Here is a 22,004-nt window from a genome sequence, read left to right as displayed (position 1 = left end):
AGAGAGCAGGCTTTCACTTCATGCCTTCTACTTGGAGCACATGAGTCTGTCAAAATGAAATTTGACAACATACTCTCAGAAATCGATGGCTTTGGAAAATTCCAAATCAGGTTAGTCCTGATTCAGGTCCTGTCTCGGATCACTTTGCCGTGTCACTTCCTGCTGAATAACTTCATGGCAGAGATTCCCTCTCACCGCTGCAATATCAGCGCTCTGGATAATGAAAGCATCTCTCTGAATTTAACACTGGAACAGAAGCTGGCGGTTAGTATTCCACTCGAGGAAGATGGGACACTGAGTTCCTGTCTGATGTTTTCACATCCACACCTGTTGAACAGCAGTAGGGATGCAGTACTTGTTGAGTGTCAGAATGGATGGGTGTACAACGACAGTGATTTTAAATCGACACTGGCAACTGAGGTAAGTTATTTTTACTATTTATGAATGTACAGTATTTTCAAAATGCATTCTAATATACCACTTTCCCGGAACTTTTATTACCAGCAGAAACTTAGTTACCCAGCTGACCATACAAATGGTGCGCTATTGTACTGATTACCGTTAAAGCATGTAAATACTGGATATTTGATGGTATTTACCTTTGTTCCACTCGTCATATATTAAAATATTCTTATATTACACCGTTTTTATCGTGTCAACTTTTTATTGGTTCACAGTGGGATCTTGTGTGCAGCCGGAAAAGCATGAACAAGGCAACAGCCACCATATTCTTCATTGGCGTTATGTGTGGAGCCCCTTTGTTTGGATTTCTTAGTGACAGGTAGAAAAACAAAATCATGATTTTTGGGAACAATAGTATACAAACAGTAGTGGTTCACATCCAAATTGCAGTTCTTATTGATTCCAATTCAAAATCGATTCCTAATTTACAAAAATCAACAACAATGAATTTAATAATTAATTTTTAAAATGAGGTTTATAGGCTGCACATATATGTCATATGTCAGCAACCAAGAGGAGCTTTTGTAACCTGTAACCTGTTTTGAAAAGACTTTTGTGCAAGTGGTGCACAGTGACTGTTGGCGTGATCACATGATACACAGGAGGCATGCAAAGTGCAAGAAGGAGGTCTCTTTATTAGAGCGCACCAGTACATTACCCTCCACCGGACTATAAGCCGCAGATACACATGGTGAAATGAGTTATGTACACAGGAAGATTTTGTAAATGTTTATTTACATACCTTAATTGTTTCCAAACGGTGCCTTTAACACGGCAGTAAAACAACCGATCAAACAAAATAGAAGTTATCGTCATGGACCCACTAGCTGCGGAAGCTAGCTCTCAATCAGCTAAACAGACTCAATAACTCCACGGTGACGTTTTGGTGTATTTATGAAACTGAAACAATACAAAAAGAATACCATTGTAAGTTAATAATACGTATTCACTCACTCACTCACTCACTCATCCCATAGCCTAGGAGGCCGTAGGGGTGTCATGGTGGATGCTTGGGCAGTCAGGGATCTCCAGCGCTCACGATCTTCTGCTGTTTGTAGCAGGGTTTGGAAGCTGCAGCCAGTCCATTCTTTGATGTTGTCCATCCAGGCCTTTCTCTGCCTGCCTCGTCTCTGCTTCCCCTCTACTGTTCCCTGCAGGATGGTCTGAAACAGGGAGGTGTGCCTTGTGACATAACCAAACCAGGTCAGCTTGCGACGTTTAACTGTTGAGAGTAAAGGTTCCTGTTTGCCAGCATGGGTGGTAACTAGCTGTCTAACATAATCATTTGTCCGGTGTTCACTGTATGATATATGTAGCATTCTTCTGTAAGACTTGCTTTCAAAGGACTGTATACTGCGCTCAGTGTCCGCTGTGAGCATCCAGCTCTCACAACCATAGAGTAGGATGGAAAGAACAAGTGACTTGTAGAGTCTGACCTTCACCTGGAAGCTGATAGTATTGCTTTTCCAGATACTGGTCAGTCTTGTCATGGCTGATGTTGCTATGCCGATTCTTGCTCTGATATCTTTTGTGGAGCTGCCATCTTCACTCACAAAGGACCCGAGGTATTTAAAGTCCTTTACTTCCTCCAGGGTTTGTCCATTCAATGTAATGTTCGGTGGTGGTAAGTGATTGTGACTGTTGACCAGGATCTTGCTCTTCTCTGCACTTATCTCCGTTCCATAAGCTCTCGCCGCCTCCTCCAGTCTGGTGGTCAGTTCCTGGAGTTCAGCCTCACTTTTTCCCATAAGGTCGATGTCATCCGCGAAGCGAAGGTTGGAGACGGGTCTTCCTCCGATGGTAACGGAGGTGTGGAATTCTTGGAGTGCTTTTTCCATGATGTTCTCCAGGAAGACATTAAATAGGACAGGGGAGAGGAGACAGCCTTGGCGGACACCAATAGATGTTTTAAAAGGTTCTCCTATGCTGTTGTTGATGAGAACTGCACTGCTTGAGTCTGTATAAAGTGCTTGGAAGACCTGTATTAGATTATTGTCAAAGTTGTAATTTCTTAAACTTAAACTTTGACAACTTTGACAATAATACGTATTAGCTAATGCTAAAAATCCTAGCTTCAATACCTTTAAGATAGTGCATACAAATATGCATGAAAACACTCCAACACGATGGAACTAAATAGAATTAATCAACAATGTGGAACTGGTGTGCGGAGATTCGAGGTGCTGTAAAACACAGAGACTAAACAGGAAATACTGCCAAAACAAGATCACCAGGACAGGAAATGATACCAAACACAGGATAATAGGGATCAACAGAATAATGATTATGCCAAATAATTTATTGCGGGAATCGGTTTGAATCACGAATCGATTCGGAATTGAATCTTCACCTGAATCATCCCCCCTAGAATCCAATCGTGAGTTGTAAGATTCACATTTCTAATGAACACTTCTGCTTCTTATTTTACTCATTAGGTTTGGCCGGCGGCGGATGCTCTTGGTGTCATATCTCTCCTCAATGACATTTGCAGGGCTGAGTGCATTCTCCACTTCCTATATAATGTTTGTGATCATGCGCTTTTTTACCGGGATGTCACTAGCTGCAATAAGTATCATCTCTATTGTTCTAAGTATGTAAACTCAATGCACTGCCAACTAACAACAATTTCAGAATGGGGATTTAAATGGATGTTTTCTGTGCTGACAGATATCGAATGGTTTGGCACGGAACAAAGGACCCTATTTGGAATCATTTTCAGCCTTGATTGGACAGTGGGGACCTGGATTTTGGTTGGAATCGCATACTTAGTAAATGAATGGAGACCCCTCATTCTGGCCGTGACTTCGCCACTGTTATTGGCCCTGGTTGCTTGGAGGTAAGGTTGCGCAATATTGACGATAAATGATCATATTTTTCAGACTTTTAATATTATTGTCATATCGCGATAATGCATTTTGATGACATATTCAACCCGTGTCCCGCAGATTTGACAGCCATAAATAAACGACAACGTCAAGGCAATATAAAATCCTTGCTAGCAAAATAGGAGCTAATGTGCCACCACAGAGCGAGTCACTGGAGGACGAGGACTAGTTAAAAATCCTACACTACACACGGTTGGAGGATACAATAATCTATGCTAAGCACTAAGCTAGAGCTCTTAGTTGTAAACAGCGGTGGGTGGATCAATACAAATATCGATAGTAATGATACCGTATAATATCAGTTAGGGATGTTCCAATCAGGAATTAATGCTGCCGATTCCGATCACGCATGAGTGAGATCAGCCAATGCCAATCACATGTATTAACTGTACATTTTATAAATGTATTTATGGTGAGTCCTATTCATAGTGTAACAATATCAACACAGTATTTAAACTAGTTGATTATTCTCTTTTATCACATACCATTGTTTAAGCAAAACAAAGTCAATAGTACACAATAACTAAACTAAATTTCTTTCTTCAAAGTCCTCTTGTGTCCAGGGAAATAACGTCTTGATTTGAAACATTAACAAAAACAATTAAAAAAAAGTATTTTGAAAAAAAAAGATCGATCCAATCATTGGTGTCAACACCTCCAATTTATGGATTGATCCACCCTCCTCTTACAGGTACGTGTTGAATACTGACCGTGATAATTCTGACACACCAACAGGTACATGTTAACGTATTTTTGCAGACTATAAACTGCTACTTTTTTCCCAAGCTTTGAACCCAGCGACTTATACAGAGGTGCGGCTAATCTATGGATTTTTCTTCGCTAACGGCTAAACTATAGAATGGATTAAGCAAAGAAATCAAACAATGCACTAAAATGATCTGTTTTAAGAAACTGTTCAAACTCAAAGTGTTTAAAAAGTCCAAGAAAGAAGAATCCTGATGAACACCTTGAACCTTATTAAAAAAGGAGAAATTGTATTCATCTTATGAAGGATGAATAAAAACATCTATGTTTTTTCTGTTTTGTTTGATCAGCTGTTTTACTGCCATGTTACAGGCACCGTTTGGAAACAATTAAGGTGTGTAAATATGCATTTACAAAATCGTTTTATGTAAATCTCTCATTTCACCTCCTGTATATATCTGCGGCTTATAGTCCGGTGCGGCTTATATATGAAAACATCTCTTTTTTCTTCTATGATTTAGTGGGTGCGGCTTATATACTGGTGCAGTTTACAGTACGGAATATGTGGTATCCTCCCTCTAACTTTTATTAATATACTTGTTGATTTCCTTTTAATAACTGCCTACTTTCTGCTGCAACATGGTTTAGTGACGTGTGGTGACCTTTACACCAGGTGAGGCTTAAATGCCTTCGGAGATTTTTATGGTAAATTAATATGTTCTAATCATTGATAATACAGGTTACACATTAAAATAAGAAAAAGAAGAGAGTAAATCACGTTAAATAAAACATTATGATAATGATATTATGATAATATAAATGGGACCAAAAAGTATTTAATAATGTTGTGATTAAAGACTTTTTGGTCCCATTTGCTTAAATAAAATAAATAAAATACTTGGAGTGTTTCTTACCTTTCTGTATTTGTATCTGAAGCAGAACTATAGCTCCTCCATGAAAACGTATTTTATATGATCTCATTTGTTTTGTCCAGTTTAAAGAAGTATTGGAGCTTTGATATATAGCCCTACAAAATGTATTTAATTTAATTTCATTCAAAGCAGTACAACGACGTTTTTGCATCTGACAAAAAATTCAAGCGCTGGCTTTGGGTATTACAAATGTGCCACGTTTGATATAAACAAAGTTCTTTGAAATAAAAAGCTGGCTTGCTTGCTGGTTCAACATTGTATGTTACCATGAATTGATTAACGTGGACCCCGACTTAAACAAGTTAAAAAACTTATTCGGGTGTTACCATATAGTGGTCAATTGTACGAAATATGTACTGTACTGTGCAATCTACTAATAAAAGTCTCAATCAATCAATCAATCAGAGACATGCATCTGCTAACTCACTATCGCCCCCACTTCTCCCACTCTGGCGAGTCAGAGTACTGCTTACTAATGCCATATGCAGTACTTTGGTATTGGAGGACCTGAGCCTCCAGCTTCTCTTTTCTCTAATTTAGAATCTGATTTTGTAATAAAAGTAAATAAGTTTAATATTTAGTTGATATTTTTTCACCTCCATCCTGTGTTTTGTCTTATCATAATCGTGATTTTAAAAGTGCATTACTCAATAATCGTAAAACATTTGAAGTGTCACCATTGGTATGACCAATACTGCCTTTGTAACTACCGGTACTTGGTATTGGATCGAAACTGAAAAGTTGTAGTATCACCAAAAACTAATGTAAAGTTTCCAAACAACAGAAGAATACGTGTTTATTACATATTAACAAAAGTAGGGCTGCAACAATTAATTGATTAAATCGATTAAAATCGATTATAAAAATAGTTGGCGATTAATTTAGTCATCGATTCGTTGGATCTATGCTATGCGCAGAGGCAATTTTTTTTTTTTTATTCTTTTTTTTTTTTTTTTTTTTTTTTTATAAACCTTTATTTATAAACTACAACATGTACAAATAGCTGATAAACAATAATCAAAATAAGTATGGTGCCAGTATGCTGGGTTTTTTTTCAATAAAATACTTGAAAGGATAGAAATGTAGTTTGTCTCTTTTATCCGATTATTAATCGATTAATCGAAGTAATAATCGATAGATTAATCGATTATCAAATTAATCGTTAGTTCCAGCCCTAAACAAAAGTGTAGATAGTACCATGTTACAACAAAAAGTAACTAGATATTAACAGTAAATTAGCAAGAACATTAATAGTCAGCAGTCAAATTAGGGGCCTCTTTAACCCGTTTTGAAATGCTTATATTATCACCTGTATGCCAAATAATATATTGTGATACATATCATTATCACAGGAGGCTGCAATATATATCGCAATAAAGATTTTAAGCCATATCGCCCATCCCTACTTAGAGGTATTTAAGGGTTGTAGCTTCCACCTTGCACCTATATACTTAAAAAACAACACCATTGTATGTGTCCTCAGGTGGCTTCCAGAGTCGGCCCGGTGGCTCATGGCTAACGGGAAGGCAGATGCTGCCTATTATTACATCAAACAATGTGCAGAAATGAACAACAGATCCATGTGCATGGCCACCATCACTCCAAAGGTACATTTTGCTATGTAATTGAAATAGATTTAGTAAAGAAGTGCCCGTAAAGACAGAGTCTTTGTTTTGCAGACTTTACTGGAGACAGTAGAGGATAAAACAGAGGCCAGGAAGTACACCTTTATTGATCTTTTCAGAACATCGAGCATGAGGAAAATGGCCATCTGTTCAGGGATCGTATGGTGAGTCTCATTCTTGAAGATTGTTTGATTGTTTGTTTGGACAATGATCTTCTCATTGCTTTCTTTTTGAGCAATTCATTGATTAAACGGGTCTATCGGAATACTGACAGTACTGTATGACCGGAGCTCAAAGGTTATTTCCTTGTTAAGTATTGACTGTAAGTTTTGCTTTTCTGTGTGCTTGGAATCCCAAATGAGATATTATGGGTTAAATAGTCAGCGTTATAGCAGAGCTTATTTGGATATCTGAACTTTGGATATAGCCTGGATTTTCCATGTCTTGGACCAATAACAGTCTGACTTACACACTTATTTTAATAGTTGTGCTAAATATTTCAGTCCCTCTTGGATTTTGCGGGTTATTTTGTGATTGTTGCGTCCTAAAATGCCTGAATTTGCGGTTGCTTTTTCAGAATGTTGCAGCAAAAGTTGCAATATTTTATGCCCTATTTATTTCTGAATAACATTAAATCAAGTTGGGATTTTATGGATTTGTCATTAATGACGATAGATGATAGACAATGTGCAACTTATTGTCTTGTAATTAATGTAAATCAGAGCTATTCAAACTTTTGTATTTTTTGTATTTAGTGTATTTGATTCTGCAACTAGTGTTTGGATCCCACAAGACGCAATATCTGAAGAGCATGGAAAAAAGCATTTCACTGTGGTGTACTCTGCATGTGATGAATAAAACTTGAAACTTGAACTTGAAAATAACCAGAAATCTCATTTAAAAACATACAACATATACAACACAATAAATATGTCAATAATGAATAAACATTAACAATGTTGCTGAGATAGGCTCCAGCACCACCCGCGACCCCAAAAGGGACAAGTGGTAGAAAATGGATGGATGGAATGTTCTGGACCAAAAATCAGACCAAAAATAACTGCAAAAGTATGCTTCATTCACTAACCGTGTTACAAAAGAGGTAATTTACAATAATACATAATGTTGGATATAGAGAACATACAAATCCTTTCTTATTGAATCAAAAATATTGACATTTAATGATTTAGAGAAAAAAATCAGTTTTTAAACATTTGTATGCACGCACAACACTTAATACCTTTAGCATATCATGGAATAGATGAAGCAAAACGTCAAACAATGTTCTAATATGATCCACATTAACAAACTGTTCAAAGTACTAAGATGAAGAATCCTGATAATCATCAATCACATCCATCCATTTTCTACCGCTTATCCCTTTCGGGGTCGCGGGGGGTGCTGGAGCCTATCTCAGGTACATATTGAACTTTATTCAAAAAAGAATAAATTACATATACAAATGGATTTTCCTCTCATAATGTAAACTATAAGTTACTTAACTATTTATTTCTGAGAACTTTATTTATTGTTTATTTATATATCAAAATAAGTACCGTATTTTTCGGAGTATAAGTCGCACCTGCTGAAAATGCTTAATAAAAAAGGAAAAAAAACACTTCCGGTTTGGGCAAGATGGAGTAGACACGTGTTGAGTCTCCCTCCCACAACTTTTTACATTGCCACTCTTTTAAAACTCCACAAACTACGCCAGCGAGTCGGCGAGCGGGTGATTATATTACTCCGGAGTTGCAACCGGCAAGAAATGCCAACTCACTCGACGAAGCGGAGCGCCAGAGATACCGGTGCCGGACCTAGCTCCTCCGACGGGGGTGCCGGCGAAGTCAACATGTCGGCTATAGCTAGTCTTCTGGAAGAGCACCGCCAGGCCCTCTCAGCGGACTTCAGGACAGCAATTTCTACACTCGAGACAAAGATTGATAAGGTACACCAGTGCCGGCCCAAGCCTCCATGGGGCCCTAAGCAAAATTTGATTTTGGGGCCCTCTATTTCTGCCAATAATATTGATTGTTGATCATTCACACACCTACTATAAACTCATTGCCGCTCTGGCAGTGTTGTTTACATTATCCTATTGTCAGCCTGCCATGTCTTTACAAATGACATGTCATTTATAAAGATATGGGGGTGGCCCAGTTAAGAACATAAATAATACCAATGAATGAACGAATGAAGTCCAGAGTGCCACATATGGTTCCTAATCTTAAAATGTAGAAAACATTCAGCTACAAGAGTGGCCTGGGGTTGAACAGTCCAAGTGATAAAGCTTTGTATTTACAGTAAAAGTGTCATCTTGTCTCATCAGTCTTGTACATATTAGTCTTTAATTACTAGTTTATATTTTTAGTTAATTGTTCATATTTAATGTTTACTTTGTACAAAGAGAGCGCAGTCTACTGAAGTTAAATTCATCAATAGTTTTCCCCTTTGAAAGACGCAAGGCAAATTCCTTCCATTTCACCATGTTGCTACAATGATCTTCACTGTTTTCATGCTGTTTCAGCAGTGCACCTATGTTGACCCAATCCCGCTGTCCCTCGGCTGCCAGTTTTAAGGACTTTTTGGAAAATAATTTGCAGCAAAAGCAATAGACTGCATCTTTACTTCTTGAATAAGTCAGCCAGCTACGCTTGACTTTTTCCCCATTGACTAGCTGTCTGTAGGTATAATGATAATGAAAACTTCGGCCATCATGCCGTTTGGGGAATGAAAAGTTCTCCTTAATAGACAGTGGTCCTCTGATCACCTGCTCAGTCCTGTCTGAATCTGAGAGGAAAGATATGGCGTCACATTAGTGCCAAAAATCCGAACGCATAAAAACTGTTATCGCGCGCTGATTCTCCACTTCGTGCGCGCGCGCGACACCCTTTTGCGCGCGCGCGACACCCTTTTGCTCGCGCGCGGTGCCTTTCTGCGCGCGCGCCGTCTCGGTCTGTGCGCTCTCTGTGTACTCCTGGCATCTCTCCTCGCGCTGTCATGTTTCTTTTTGGCACTTTGGGGGCGGGTATGCTTAGACGGCCCCTCCTTTCTGATTGGCACTGAGCATTTTTCATATGACCAATGATTCTCCAGCGTAGCAACGTTGTAGCCATCTTACCTCGGACATCTAGCCTCAATCATTACATTGATGTCAATGGTACATGTACTAATTAAATTACCATAACTTGCTCGATTTTCGACCAATTTTCAAACGGTTTGCCTTGTTACAAATCTTATTACATGTAGATATGAACAGGGGCGCCGCTAGGGATTTTGGGCCCCATGTAAAAAATCTTTACAGGGCCCCCAACACAGTGTCATTATTTTTTCTGTATTATAATTTCATCATCATTAGGGGCCTCTCTGGGCCCCCCTCCATCATGGGCCCCTAGAATCCGTCTCCTTTACCCCCCCCCTTTTCGGTGCCCCTGGATATGACATAGGATGCTGTACCTGTTGAAATTACCTCTTTCGCTATAAAAAAAAAAGACTTAATTGTGCAACATAGTTGTGTAGGGTCAGTGTTAGTCAGTTCTCTGATTATTTTAAACTGTTTCAGAATACATTACTAAAAGGCTATTTTTAACATTTTAAAAACAAAATTCAAAGATTATTTCATTAATTTTATGGCTGAATCAAAAGAAATTCCATAAATTAGAAAACAAATGTTCAAGAAGAAGTGAAAACTTTGCGCCTATAACAATCTTGATACATATTGACAATGACCCGCCCTGCTATACTTCTGATTGGCTCTGAGCATTTTTCGCCTGACCAATCAGAAAGAAGTGCCAAAACGAAACATGCCAGCGCACAGACCGAGACGGCGCGCGCGCAAAAAGGCACCACGCGCGCGCAAAAGGGTGTCGCGCGCGCGCATGAAGTGGAGAATCAGCGCGCGATAACAGTTTTTATGCGCTCGGATTTTTGGCACTAATGTGACGCACTGACGCCATAGCAGGCGGCAAACGTCACAGGTGCAGCAGAGGCAGCTTTACATTTAAAGAGAGGCAGGAAGAATCACTAGGCCTAGATCAGCAGCAGCAATCTGTTGACCTAAAATTGTGTTTTTGTACAATAATATATCTTTGATAATTTAGAAATCATCAGTCAGACTCGTACATACAAAAAATAAAAAATTAGAATTTTTTTGTTAATTGCTTTTGGGGGCCCCCTAGTGGCCGCGGGGCCCTAAGCAAGCGCTTAGTACGCTTATGCCTTGGGCCGGCTCTGAGGTACACACCAAGGTGTCTGAACATTCTCAGAAAATTACTGCACTCGAGGAAAATGCTACTTTGCAAGACGAACGCCTGCTAGCATTGGAAGCAACATGTGCTAAGCTAACGGAGATCGAAGCTAAGCTACGGGCTAAAGTTATCGACCTCGAATCCCGGAGTCGGCAAAATAACATCCGAGTGGTCGGCATACCAGAGTCCGTGGAAGGGCCACGTCCAACTACCTTTTTTGCGGAGCTACTGACGGAGATTTTTGACGAGGATTTCTTTGAATCACCGCCGGAGTGCGACCGGGCCCATCGGACACTCGCTAGCAAGCCGAAGCCAGACCAGAGACCGAGGCCCGTTCTGATACGGCTGCACAAGTACCAGGTGAAGGAGAGAATTATCCGCGAGGCCAGGGCCAGGAGAGGCAAGCTACAATACCGAGGGAACCCCGTCGCCATCTACGAGGACTACGCGCCTGAAGTGGTGGAACAACGCCAAAAATACCGCGATGTGATGTCGGAGCTCTACCAAATCGGCCAACGACCAGCATTATTGTTCCCGGCCAAGCTTGTCATAGTAACGAAGGATGGTGGTAAGAAGAGATTCGGATCGGTTATAGAGGCCAAGGACTTCTTGACATCAATCCGCACGCAAGATACCTGATGGGTTTGGACGACTATTTACCCCTACAAAACGGCTGGACTTGACAACAATTTGCACCTTGACTGTGCAGCCCCTGGAATAAAAACTGTAAGTTCAACTTTTCTAGAGGCCTGATTTATGACAACTTTGCACTCATTGTGGACACTGTGGGCCTTCGTTTGTTTTGCTGTTCTAAGCCCTAACCACCACTTTACATGTGTGCTCATAATAGGAAGCAATGTTTGAGTGTTGCAATTTACACACTGGCTAACACATAATTTTCCAACATGGATGGTCGTGACGTAACACATTTTGATTATGCATCCTAATTTTTTTTTAATTTGATCTAGTCATTCGTATGTACGTTATGAGGCACTCCTTGGTCCAAAATACATCACTAAAGCTATTGGTGCACTGTACATTTTGGTGTTGAGCCAACGCTGTTTATGTGCCTTGTTTGTTTATTTCAACTTAATATTTCCTATTTTACTATACACTCAGGTTGGGATACACCTCGCGAATGTAGGCTCACTTTAAATTCTTATTTCGCTTTATGGAGTCATTACTGTTACTGTAAGGGAGGAGACTCCGGGAGTTAGCATTAGTCAAGTTAGGCTAAGTAAGAGCGAGAGAGCTCAGATAAGGTTCTTATTTAGGGTGGGTAGTAAGGGTAATTGCATTCTAATTTGTTGGGGTTTGTTGAAATGTGTCTTTCTGTCATTACTAGTTTTTATTTAGTTTTATTTTTTTATTATTCTTTCTTTTTTTCTTACCTGGGTGTTTTGTACCACTTTGTTATTTTTATTTTTTGCTGCTATACCTTCCCTCTCTCCCTCCCGTCCCTCCCCGTGGGGTCTAAGGCGTGTCATACAGATTTACTGTTGGGGTCTGGTAGATGGCGGATGCTGGTAGGATGACGAGTGGCGGAGTGCGTATCATCTCTTGGAACACCAAAGGCATGAACAACGCTGTCAAAATTGGTAAGGTTTTAACTCGGCTGCAGCATCTTAAAGGGGACATTATATTTCTGCAAGAAACACACCTGAAGACATCAGAAAATCGCCGTATTAAGAGGTCTTGGATGAGCCATTTATTCCATTCCAAATTTTCTGCTAGGGCTAGGGGTTCGGCCATAATTATCCATAAGCGTGTTATGTTTGAGCCAGCAGACGTTATAGAAGATAAAGAGGGTCGCTATGTTGTGGTTTCGGGCACGTTACAGAATACACGGGTAATTTTAGTCTCTGTGTATGCACCTAACTGGGATGACGACAATTTTTTCACAAGACTTTTTGCTAGGATCCCCAACGTTGACAGCCACCGCATAATCGTAGGCGGGGATTTTAACTTAGTCCAGGATGCGATTCTTGATCGATCCTCCCATACCCGAAATACACTATCCAAAGCAGCAGAGGCTGTGTCAACTTATGCAAACCAAGTGGGACTTTCGGATCCCTGGAGATTCAGGAACCTACATGGGAAGGCATTTTCATTTTTCTCGCACGTTCACCATTCGTTTTCCCGTATTGATTTCTTTTTAATAGATAACAATCTCTTACATTGTATTAATGCATGCGACTACCACCCAATAGCCATCTCTGACCACGCGCCAATCTCAGTCGACATTAAATTTCCGCAAGGTGTAACCGGACGCACAATGTGGAGGTTCAGCTCACACTTGCTCTCAGACATTAAGTTCAAAGATTTTGTTGAAACAGAAATTCGTACCTATATTGAGTTTAATGACACCCCTGACATCGGAAATAGCACTTTGTGGGAAGCACTTAAGGCTACTATTCGAGGACAGGTGATATCTTATATTTCCAGGATGAGGAGGACTGAGAGGGCTAGGTTGACGGAAATTGCTAAAGAACTCCTCGACCTCGACAATGTATACGCTGTTTGTCCATCTCCAACCCTGTATAAAAAACGTATTCTGCTACATTCAGAACATGACCTGCTTATGACGCACATAGTAGAGAGACAACTGCGACAATCCAAACAATGCTTCTATGAACACGGAGACAAGGCCGGCCGACTTTTAGCTCAACGGGCCAGGGCTGCTTGCGCATCGCGGTCGATTCCCAAAATTAAACTACCCGATGGCAGTTATACTTCCGATCCAGTGGATATTAATAGGTGTTTTTCCGAATTTTACACTAAATTATACACTTCTGAATGCTCTCCTGTCTCCGCGATTTGCCCCAACCCCCTCGATTCATTAACATATCCTTCCATTGATATAAACATTGCCAAGGAGCTGGGTAGACCTATCTCCTCGTCAGAGATATAGGAGGCAATCCGATCTATGCAAAATGGAAAGTCGCCCGGCCCTGATGGCTTCACAGTTGAATTTTACAAGGCTTACTCATTACTGTTATCCCCCATTTTAGCAAGAATGTTTAATGATTCATTCAGCGCCGGCCGCTTACCAAGGACCTTGTCAGAGGCTTCCATTTCACTACTTTTTAAGAAAGACAGGGACGCTACCTCTTGTGGTAGCTACAGACCGATCTCACTTTTGAACGTGGACTGCAAGATTCTGGCGAAAGCTCTCTCTATACGTCTTCAAGCCGTGATGCCTTCAATAATTTCAGCTGATCAGACAGGTTTCACGCTGGGGAGGCACCCATTCTTCAATACCAGAAGATTGTTGAATATAGTTCTCTCTCCACCATCTGATACTCCGGAGGTTGTGGTGGCGCTGGATGCGGAGAAGGCGTTCGATAGGGTGGAGTGGGGCTACTTATTTTTTATTATGGAGAAATTTGGTTTTGATTCTAAATTTATTTCTTGGGTTAGAGTCTTGTACGAGACTCCTCTTGCCTCCGTACATACTAACGGCATCCGTTCAGCGTACTTCCCTCTCCAGCGTGGGACCCGGCAGGGTTGTCCACTTTCACCCTTGCTGTTTAATATAGCCATTGAACCGCTTGCTATTTGGCTTAAGAATTGGGAGGAATTTAAGGGTATCACTCGTTTCGGTCGGGTTCATAAGCTCTCCCTATATGCCGACGATCTTCTGTTGTTCGTTTCAGACCCCTCATCCTCGCTTCCCCATATACTATCGATTCTGGATCAGTTCGGTCGTTTGTCAGGGTACAAACTGAATATTCAGAAAAGCGAACTATTTTTTGTGAATAACTTGGCAAGGTCACTCCCACGCTCACAATTCCCCTTTAAGATCTCAGAGGAAGGATTTAAATATCTGGGTGTGTTCGTATCGAATTCTCCCACAGAGCTGTTCCGTAAAAACTTTCAGGCACTGTTGGACAAATGTAAATCGGACTTGTCCAGGTGGGCTGCCTTCCCCCTATCCCTAGTTGGCCGCATTAACCTCATAAAAATGATTTTACTTCCGAAATTTTTATATCTCTTTCAGCACATCCCTATATGTCTCAACAAAGCATTTTTTGTTGGCCTTGATCAACAACTTCTTGCTTTCATTTGGCAAAACAGGCCAGCCCGCCTTGGGAAAGCTACTCTACAGCTCCCTATGGCGGAGGGTGGTCTAGCACTTCCAAACTTTAGAAATTATTTCTGGGCCTGCAATATTAATAAACTTCTGTACTGGGTCCATTGCGACTCCCCAGCCGCCTGTCCACCTTGGGCTCACATAGAGAAGGCATCGTCTAATGGTTCCTTACACGCGGTGATTTGCTCACAGCTACCATTATGTTCATTGGGGACCTCCCTAAACCCAGTTGTTAAAAATACCATAAAAATTTGGACTCAATTTAGGAAACATCACAGCTTGCACAAGGCTTCCAGCAGTGCTCCGATTTTGAACAATCCCGCCTTTCTCCCTGCCTGCTCTGATTCTGCATTTCGCACTTGGTCGACTAACGGACTTAAAATTCTCAATGACCTGTACCACGATGGAGTGTTCTCTTCCTTCGCTTCTCTGTCAACAAGATACAATCTGCCTAATAGTCATTTCTTTCGATACCTCCAAGCAAGGCATTTTATTAAAAAACAATTTCCTCATTTTCCCAACCGCCCCCCAGAAGCAGAAATTGACCGGTTTCTCTCCTTTGACTCTGACCAACGACGTTTGATATCTGTCATGTATAATGAAATCGGCCTTCTGAATCCACTTAATACTTCACCTGTCAGAGAATCATGGGAGCAAGACCTTGGAGCACCTATACCTGATGGGAGGTGGAGAGAGGCTTTGAGGCTGGTACATTCATCGTCCATATGCGCTAGGCATGGCCTTATACAATGTAAGGTATTACATAAAGCACATTTCACCAATGCTAGACTGGCTAAAATATACCCCAACCATAGCGACACTTGTAACCGCTGTAGACAATCCCCAGCTGACCATTTGCATATGTTCTGGACGTGCCCAAAACTCTCAAGTTTTTGGTCGGCTATTTTTGACACTGTTGGGCAGGCCCTCGATAGGACAATAACACCCAGCCCGCTGACCGCCCTTTTTGGCGTTCCCCAGGTGGACGGTTTATCTGCAACCGCTCGTCGTGTCATTGCGTTAACGACTCTGCTGGCTAGGCGTACAATTCTTTTTAAATGGAAGCTTGCGTCTCCGCCGAGCCATAACAGTTGGATACAAGATGTCTTGCGGTGTCTCCAGTTAGAGAAGCTTCGGTTCTCGCAGAAAGGATCTGTGTCGTCTTTCCATAAAACGTGGGGCCCCCTCCTGGACCTTATTAGGGACAAGCTTGACATCACCCCAAGTGATTCGAGTAACACAACTTAGACAGAGCTGACCGCTGAAGACCCCCCCCCGCCCCCCCCCGACCCTTATTCCTTGTGTTTATTTACTTTTACGTTATCTTTTATTATTATTTTTTTTTGCATATCTTATATAGTAATTATTTATTTATTTTACCTTATTTATCTTGTGTTTATCTATAATATATTTGTTAGATTGAATCTAAGTTTGCATATATTCATGTGTGTCTATATTTGTTGTGGGCACGAGGTGACAATTACCTTGGGAATTAAAGTGGGTGGGTATTGTAAGGGGTGGGGTTTACTATGTTACATATTGTAAAATGTGCAGATACCTCAACTTGCTGTTGCCATTATCCATCATACTGTACTGTCTGCAAAATTCAATAAAAATATTTGGGAAAAAAAAAAAAAAAAAAAGGAAAAAAACATATAAGTCGCACTGGAGCCCGGCCAAACTATGAAAAAAACTGCGACTTGTAGTCCGAAAAATACGGTAGTAACAAATGTGTTAGAAATTACTATGATACGAAAAGGAGTAGGATTAAATAAGCTCTGCTTCCCCCTCCTCCTTTTCGGACATGCTGTAATGAGAAACTGGAAATATGTGATGCATCATATTGTAATTGTATGCAAGTTCAAAACACCATAACCATAACCATAGCTAATGTTTTTAAGTGTTCCTTGTAATCTTCACCTCAAAAGGCACGGGATGTTAACACAAATTGGAAAAACAAATACTGCACTGATGTTTTATTCACTCAAAGCTCATTTTTAGGTTACTTTTAGGTAATTGTTTTGAATTCATTATAACTAATAATAGTAATAGTATCTATACTATATATATATATATATATATATATATATATATATATATATATATATATATATATATACACACACAGACATATACATGTGTATATTAGGGCTGTCAACGTTAACACTTTAACGCATGTGATTAATAAAAATAAATTATCGCTCTATCAAATATAAATGAAGATTGATCATTTCCAGGTTACAGCATATCACAGAATAAGCGCGCATTTGTTACACGGTCTGTGATTGCAATGAGGGGCGGCCCATTTCGCTTCAAAACAGAACTTTGGATAAAACTAAGGTAAGTTGTTGGTATTACAGCAGAATTTTGTTTTATCATCGTCATACATCGAGTTTAAAATTCGATCATGAAGCAAAACACGTACTCGAGGATGTCGGCAACAGTGTTGTCAATCCTCTTGGCGACTTCTTTTGTAAACAGCGACTAGCGACACATCTTGTGACTTTTCCTGGGGATATTGGATACTTTTTTGTGTCTTGGAGACTTTTTTGTGTTTTGTAGACAGAAAGCAAGCAGCTGTCACCGTCATCAGTGAACAGTGACGGTTTCTGCCGGTCAGCTGGTGCTGCTGCGTCGATAGCTACATGCTAGCATGAATGCTAGCTAAGTCAACAAGAAGCAGAGGAGAACGCTATGCTGGCAAAGTTTACTAATTCAATGTTGTCAACTAAAGTAGCCCAGTTAAGTTAAACATATGCTTTTGCTAAACTGACAGCCACCACATGTAGGACATCTAACATCTGTGAAGACCAAGTCCTTCAAGAAGATTTCATTCATATCACCACAGCTGATTCATCGTACAATGACTTGGAGAGGCACACTCAATCACAATCAAATCAAGGATAAACCAATTGTACCACACAAACAGGAGCATCAACCTGCAACTACAGACTAAATGTGAATTGATTTTGCTTCCTGGCGAACGTTAGACATCTATAAGTAATCACAAAGAGCTAGGGTTGCTTTGTACCACACATTTGTTTGTTTCAACAACTGTTTAAACTAGAAGAGTAAATGGTACACTATCTTACGTTGTTTATGAATGAGTTTACTACTTTATCGGTTAGTAACTGTGCATTGTTTGCAAGATTATTGCAAACTGCAAAGACTTTCAAAATGTGCACACTTAATTTTCACCAAGTTTTGAGCAAATCAATGTCTAGCAGTTCAGTCAAATATTTAAAAAACGTTGCTGTATGACATTCTGACTACAAAAGGACAAGTCGCCACCTCATCACAGGGCCAACACAGATAGACAGACAACATTCACACTCACATTCACACACTAGGGACAATTTAGTGTTGCCAATCAACCTATCCCCAGGTGTATGTTTTTGGAGGTGGGAGGAAGCCGGAGCACCCGGAGGAAACCCACGCAGTCACGGGAAGAACATGCAAACTCCACACAGAAAGATCCCGAGTCCGGGATTGAACCCAGGACTGCTCAGGACCTTCGTATTGTGAGGCAGACGCACTAACCCCTCTTTGACCGTGCTGCCCACATATATATATATATATATATATATATATATATATATATACATACATATATATATATATATATATATATATATATATATATATATATATATATATATGTATGCATACACACACTAGTATGTAATTACAGGAAGCAACACCACCAAATGTTTCCTTAATGTCCGTTGTCGCTCTGTCGTTCACAAAACATTCTCTGTGTATGCTTTACACTGGAAAAGTGTTTGTCCATCTTAAACATTCATTTATGTTCCAACATACCCAAGCATTTTAAGGGAATTTGAAAACTGAAAACGGTCTATAGCAAAAATGTTTGTTGGTAAATGAGAGACAATGAGAGATTATTATCACACTTCAACATCTCTGACAATTACATTTTATTCTTGATTACCTTACCCTGGATAAATAAAGATTCAATAAATAAATAAATATATGTAAACTAGGAAGTGAGTATGGCAGTGTGTTGCCAAATTTGTGTATACAAGATTATCCAAGAAGGCTCAGTGTTGTAGTCAAGAACTGGAAGTAGGTGCAATAAATTTGTGCAAAAAAAGTGATATATTGATATATGTGATATATATTGTTGCATGTTGCTGTTCTTGCTTTGTCTACACAAGAAACAAACATAAGTTTTGATTAGGCAGTTGACGTGTGCGTTTCAGTGCCGCTCGGAGACAAATTTTAATTGGTAAAAAATGACACTGACGGAAATTGAGTAAGTACGTAAAGTGATTCCCGGGGATTGGTAAAATTTGGTAAATCAGCGCAATCGCGACATGGTGAATTCCTGCAGGGACTAAGAAAAATAGCAAATTATTGAGCAAATTATTTTATACATATGTATACAGTTTCATATTTGTTCAATGAAAAACATATCATTTGATAAAGTGGAATCACTCAGCTGTTATTATTGATATATTGGATTGTTTATTGTCTTCTTTATATTTTCAGGTTTGGAGTTGCGTTTACCTATTATGGGATATCTCTGAATATCACCGGGTTTGGATTAAACCCGTACCTCACGCAGTTTGTATTTGCATCCATTGAAATGCCAATGAAGATCGCCCTGTATTTCTTCCTGGAAAAAGTTGGAAGACGACCGGCACAATCTATCACCTTGCTAACGACCGCACTCTTCCTTTTCATCAACATGTTTGTTGCAAAAGGTTTCTGTTTCTCTGCACACTCAGTTAATCAACACATCACGGGAGTGATTTACGAACTACATATTTTCTGATCACCCTCAGAGAAGTGGGTCATTCGCACAGTTGTGGGAGTCCTCGGCAAAGCCATGTCAGAGGCATCATTCACAATCATATTTTTCTACACAACTGAACTCTATCCGACAGTTGTACGGTTAGTAACCATTTGTAAACAAAGCTTTTTATACGCATTACATGAATATATTATTTTCCAGACAGAATGGTTTAGGCTTCACTTCCTTTGTGGCCCGGATGGCTGTGGCCATATCTCCACTGATCGTGCTTCTGGAGGATGTGTGGTATCTCCTACCAGCCCTGACCTACTGCGCAATGGCAGTGGTGTCTGGTTTAGTAGCTTTACTCCTGACTGAAACACAAAATACCAAATTGCCCGAGTTCATTGAAGATATTGACAAACCAAGGTAAACATTGGCACTATTGTTTTTTCCCCCCACTGCACACTACATACTAGAGTCAACTAACTACGACGTACTAATGTGATGATCCATGTTTTTGTTGACCTGAGTAGTCCAATCAAATTTCTCTTGTCTACATCCTAGAGAGAAGTCAACGGGGGAAAAGACCATCTAATGAAGAAAAAAAAATACTGTCATGTGCAACTGTGATGCTGAGCTGAGCCTGTCCACAAGATGTATTCCGACAACAAAGAAGTAAAACACGTGGTACAGCATATTGAATTGGTAATAAACTTTAAATACATGAGAACTATGGTTGACTAACAGGTGTAAGTCAATGTTCTGATGTTTTAAGTATTCCTGTCAGTGTGCCTAACCAATATTGCTCCCCAGTTAAGGAACATTATAATATAGACATGACTGCCATGGGTGCATAGTTAGATGTTTAGATGATAGCACTGTTATAAGTGGGATTGACCTAAAATTTCTCACACTGCTCAGTGCGTTCTACAAGACACCCATTGTGAATTTCGGGTGATTAGTTGGATCACCACAACCTGCGGGGGACTAACAAGCACACAAATTCGATCAAGATTGGTTCAAGGGGAACGGTACTTTTTTGGAACTTTGTCTATTGTTCACAATCATTATGAGAGACAAGAACACGCATGTCTTTTTTTCTTTTAGGATTTTAAAGATGATAAAAAAAACGCTTGCAAGATGCAGCAAATGGGAGTCAAAGCCCTCTTAAACAACTTTCGCTACTTCACCTCCATTTGCCACCACTTTTTCTCTGGTCCTATTGCTGGCTTTCTTTACCTGTGCCTTATTGGCCATCGGGACACACCTTTCCTCGGTTGCCAATCAGGAAGCCTCTTCAGCCAGCCTCGTCAATGGGACAGAGCTGGATGATTGTTTTACATTTTATGTGCTGCATTGCATTCCCTGTTTCCTATGCTTGTAACTTTTTGTCCACTTCCTTGCTGAACTATATCTGTAATGTGGTCGGTGTCGAGGCGGCATGATGATGCGGATTGTTCTTCCGACGAGGATAGCAGGAACTCCAGGGACAACGTGCAGGTAGGAGATGATTTATTCTCACCATAAATCAAATACAAAAATACAAAAACTAACAAAACATGCAAACACAAGGAGAGTGTGCCGACTGCACACGGGAAGCTAAGGGAGTAGCTCACAGGGAAAACACTAAGACGGAACTTAGCGTACAAGAAACAACATGGAACCAACGTGACAGTTGCATTAAGCAAATAAAAGCACCAGACTGAGTGACGGGAAAAGGCAGGACTAAATAGCTCTCTGATTACCGCTCGGAAACAGGTGAGCACCCTGAACACTAATCAGAGACAGGTGAAAACAGTAATTAACCATGGCAACCAAGGAGACACAAAACAGGGGTGCTGAAACAGAACTAAGCCAACAAGAGACAAAACGTAAACAAACTATGATCCAGGCAACGGAAAACAATTTAAGTTTGCTTTGCACTAGTTTTGTGTTTTCCCTACTAAAAGTTTAATTTTTTACCTGCACTTCAACTGCTGTCTCTGCATCTTGGAGCTTAGATCAACACTGAACCTAACCTGCACCTGCGGTTCTTCTTAACTCAATATTATTTGATGCAGAAAGCTATTCCAAGCATTTTTTTGTCATTGAAACCTCCTTTTGACCTTTATTATAAAATAGCTGAACTTTAGTACCTGCTTCTCATCTTGAATTCTAAATGAATTATGGATAAACAAGCACGTAAACAACAATTAATGGCCAATGCATTCACTTCTTAACTGAGTAAAGTGCAACCAACACTTTAGGTTGAATTAACAAAATGAATCCTTTTCAGCTCACATTAACAACATTCAAGCAATTT

At 40.1% G+C, this 22,004-nt stretch overlaps 2 protein-coding genes across 5 annotated transcripts in view; one reads left to right on the top strand and one right to left on the bottom strand.

The window, feature by feature from the left end:
- usp53b (ubiquitin specific peptidase 53b) overlaps nt 1-22,004 on the bottom strand; it is a 127,972-nt gene that overhangs the window by 98,513 nt on the left and 7,455 nt on the right. The gene's annotated exons all lie outside the window — the stretch shown is intronic.
- LOC133621706 (solute carrier family 22 member 7-like) lies at nt 10-20,435 on the top strand. Its single transcript, XM_061983983.1, has 10 exons — nt 10-420; nt 678-781; nt 2,898-3,052; nt 3,130-3,298; nt 6,468-6,591; nt 6,664-6,773; nt 19,456-19,670; nt 19,752-19,860; nt 19,922-20,128; nt 20,267-20,435. Exons 1-10 carry the CDS (start codon nt 55-57, stop codon nt 20,295-20,297), a joined length of 1,590 nt encoding a protein of 529 aa, XP_061839967.1. The 5' UTR covers nt 10-54; the 3' UTR covers nt 20,298-20,435.

This window comes from Nerophis lumbriciformis, linkage group LG25 (genome assembly GCF_033978685.3).
Source record: "Nerophis lumbriciformis linkage group LG25, RoL_Nlum_v2.1, whole genome shotgun sequence".
Classification (NCBI taxonomy): domain Eukaryota; kingdom Metazoa; phylum Chordata; class Actinopteri; order Syngnathiformes; family Syngnathidae; genus Nerophis; species Nerophis lumbriciformis.
The sequence above is the reverse complement of the archived record's forward strand: the minus strand, read 5'-3'. Positions and strand labels throughout refer to the sequence as shown.

Coding starts and splice junctions, on each gene's coding strand:
- LOC133621706 (XM_061983983.1), top strand. CDS start 55: ATGAAATTTGACAACATACTCTCAGAAATCGATGGCTTTGGAAAATTC. Junction 3,053..3,129: donor TATCATCTCTATTGTTCTAA/GTATGTAAACTC, acceptor CTGTGCTGACAG/ATATCGAATGGTTTGGCACG. Junction 3,299..6,467: donor TTGGCCCTGGTTGCTTGGAG/GTAAGGTTGCGC, acceptor ATGTGTCCTCAG/GTGGCTTCCAGAGTCGGCCC.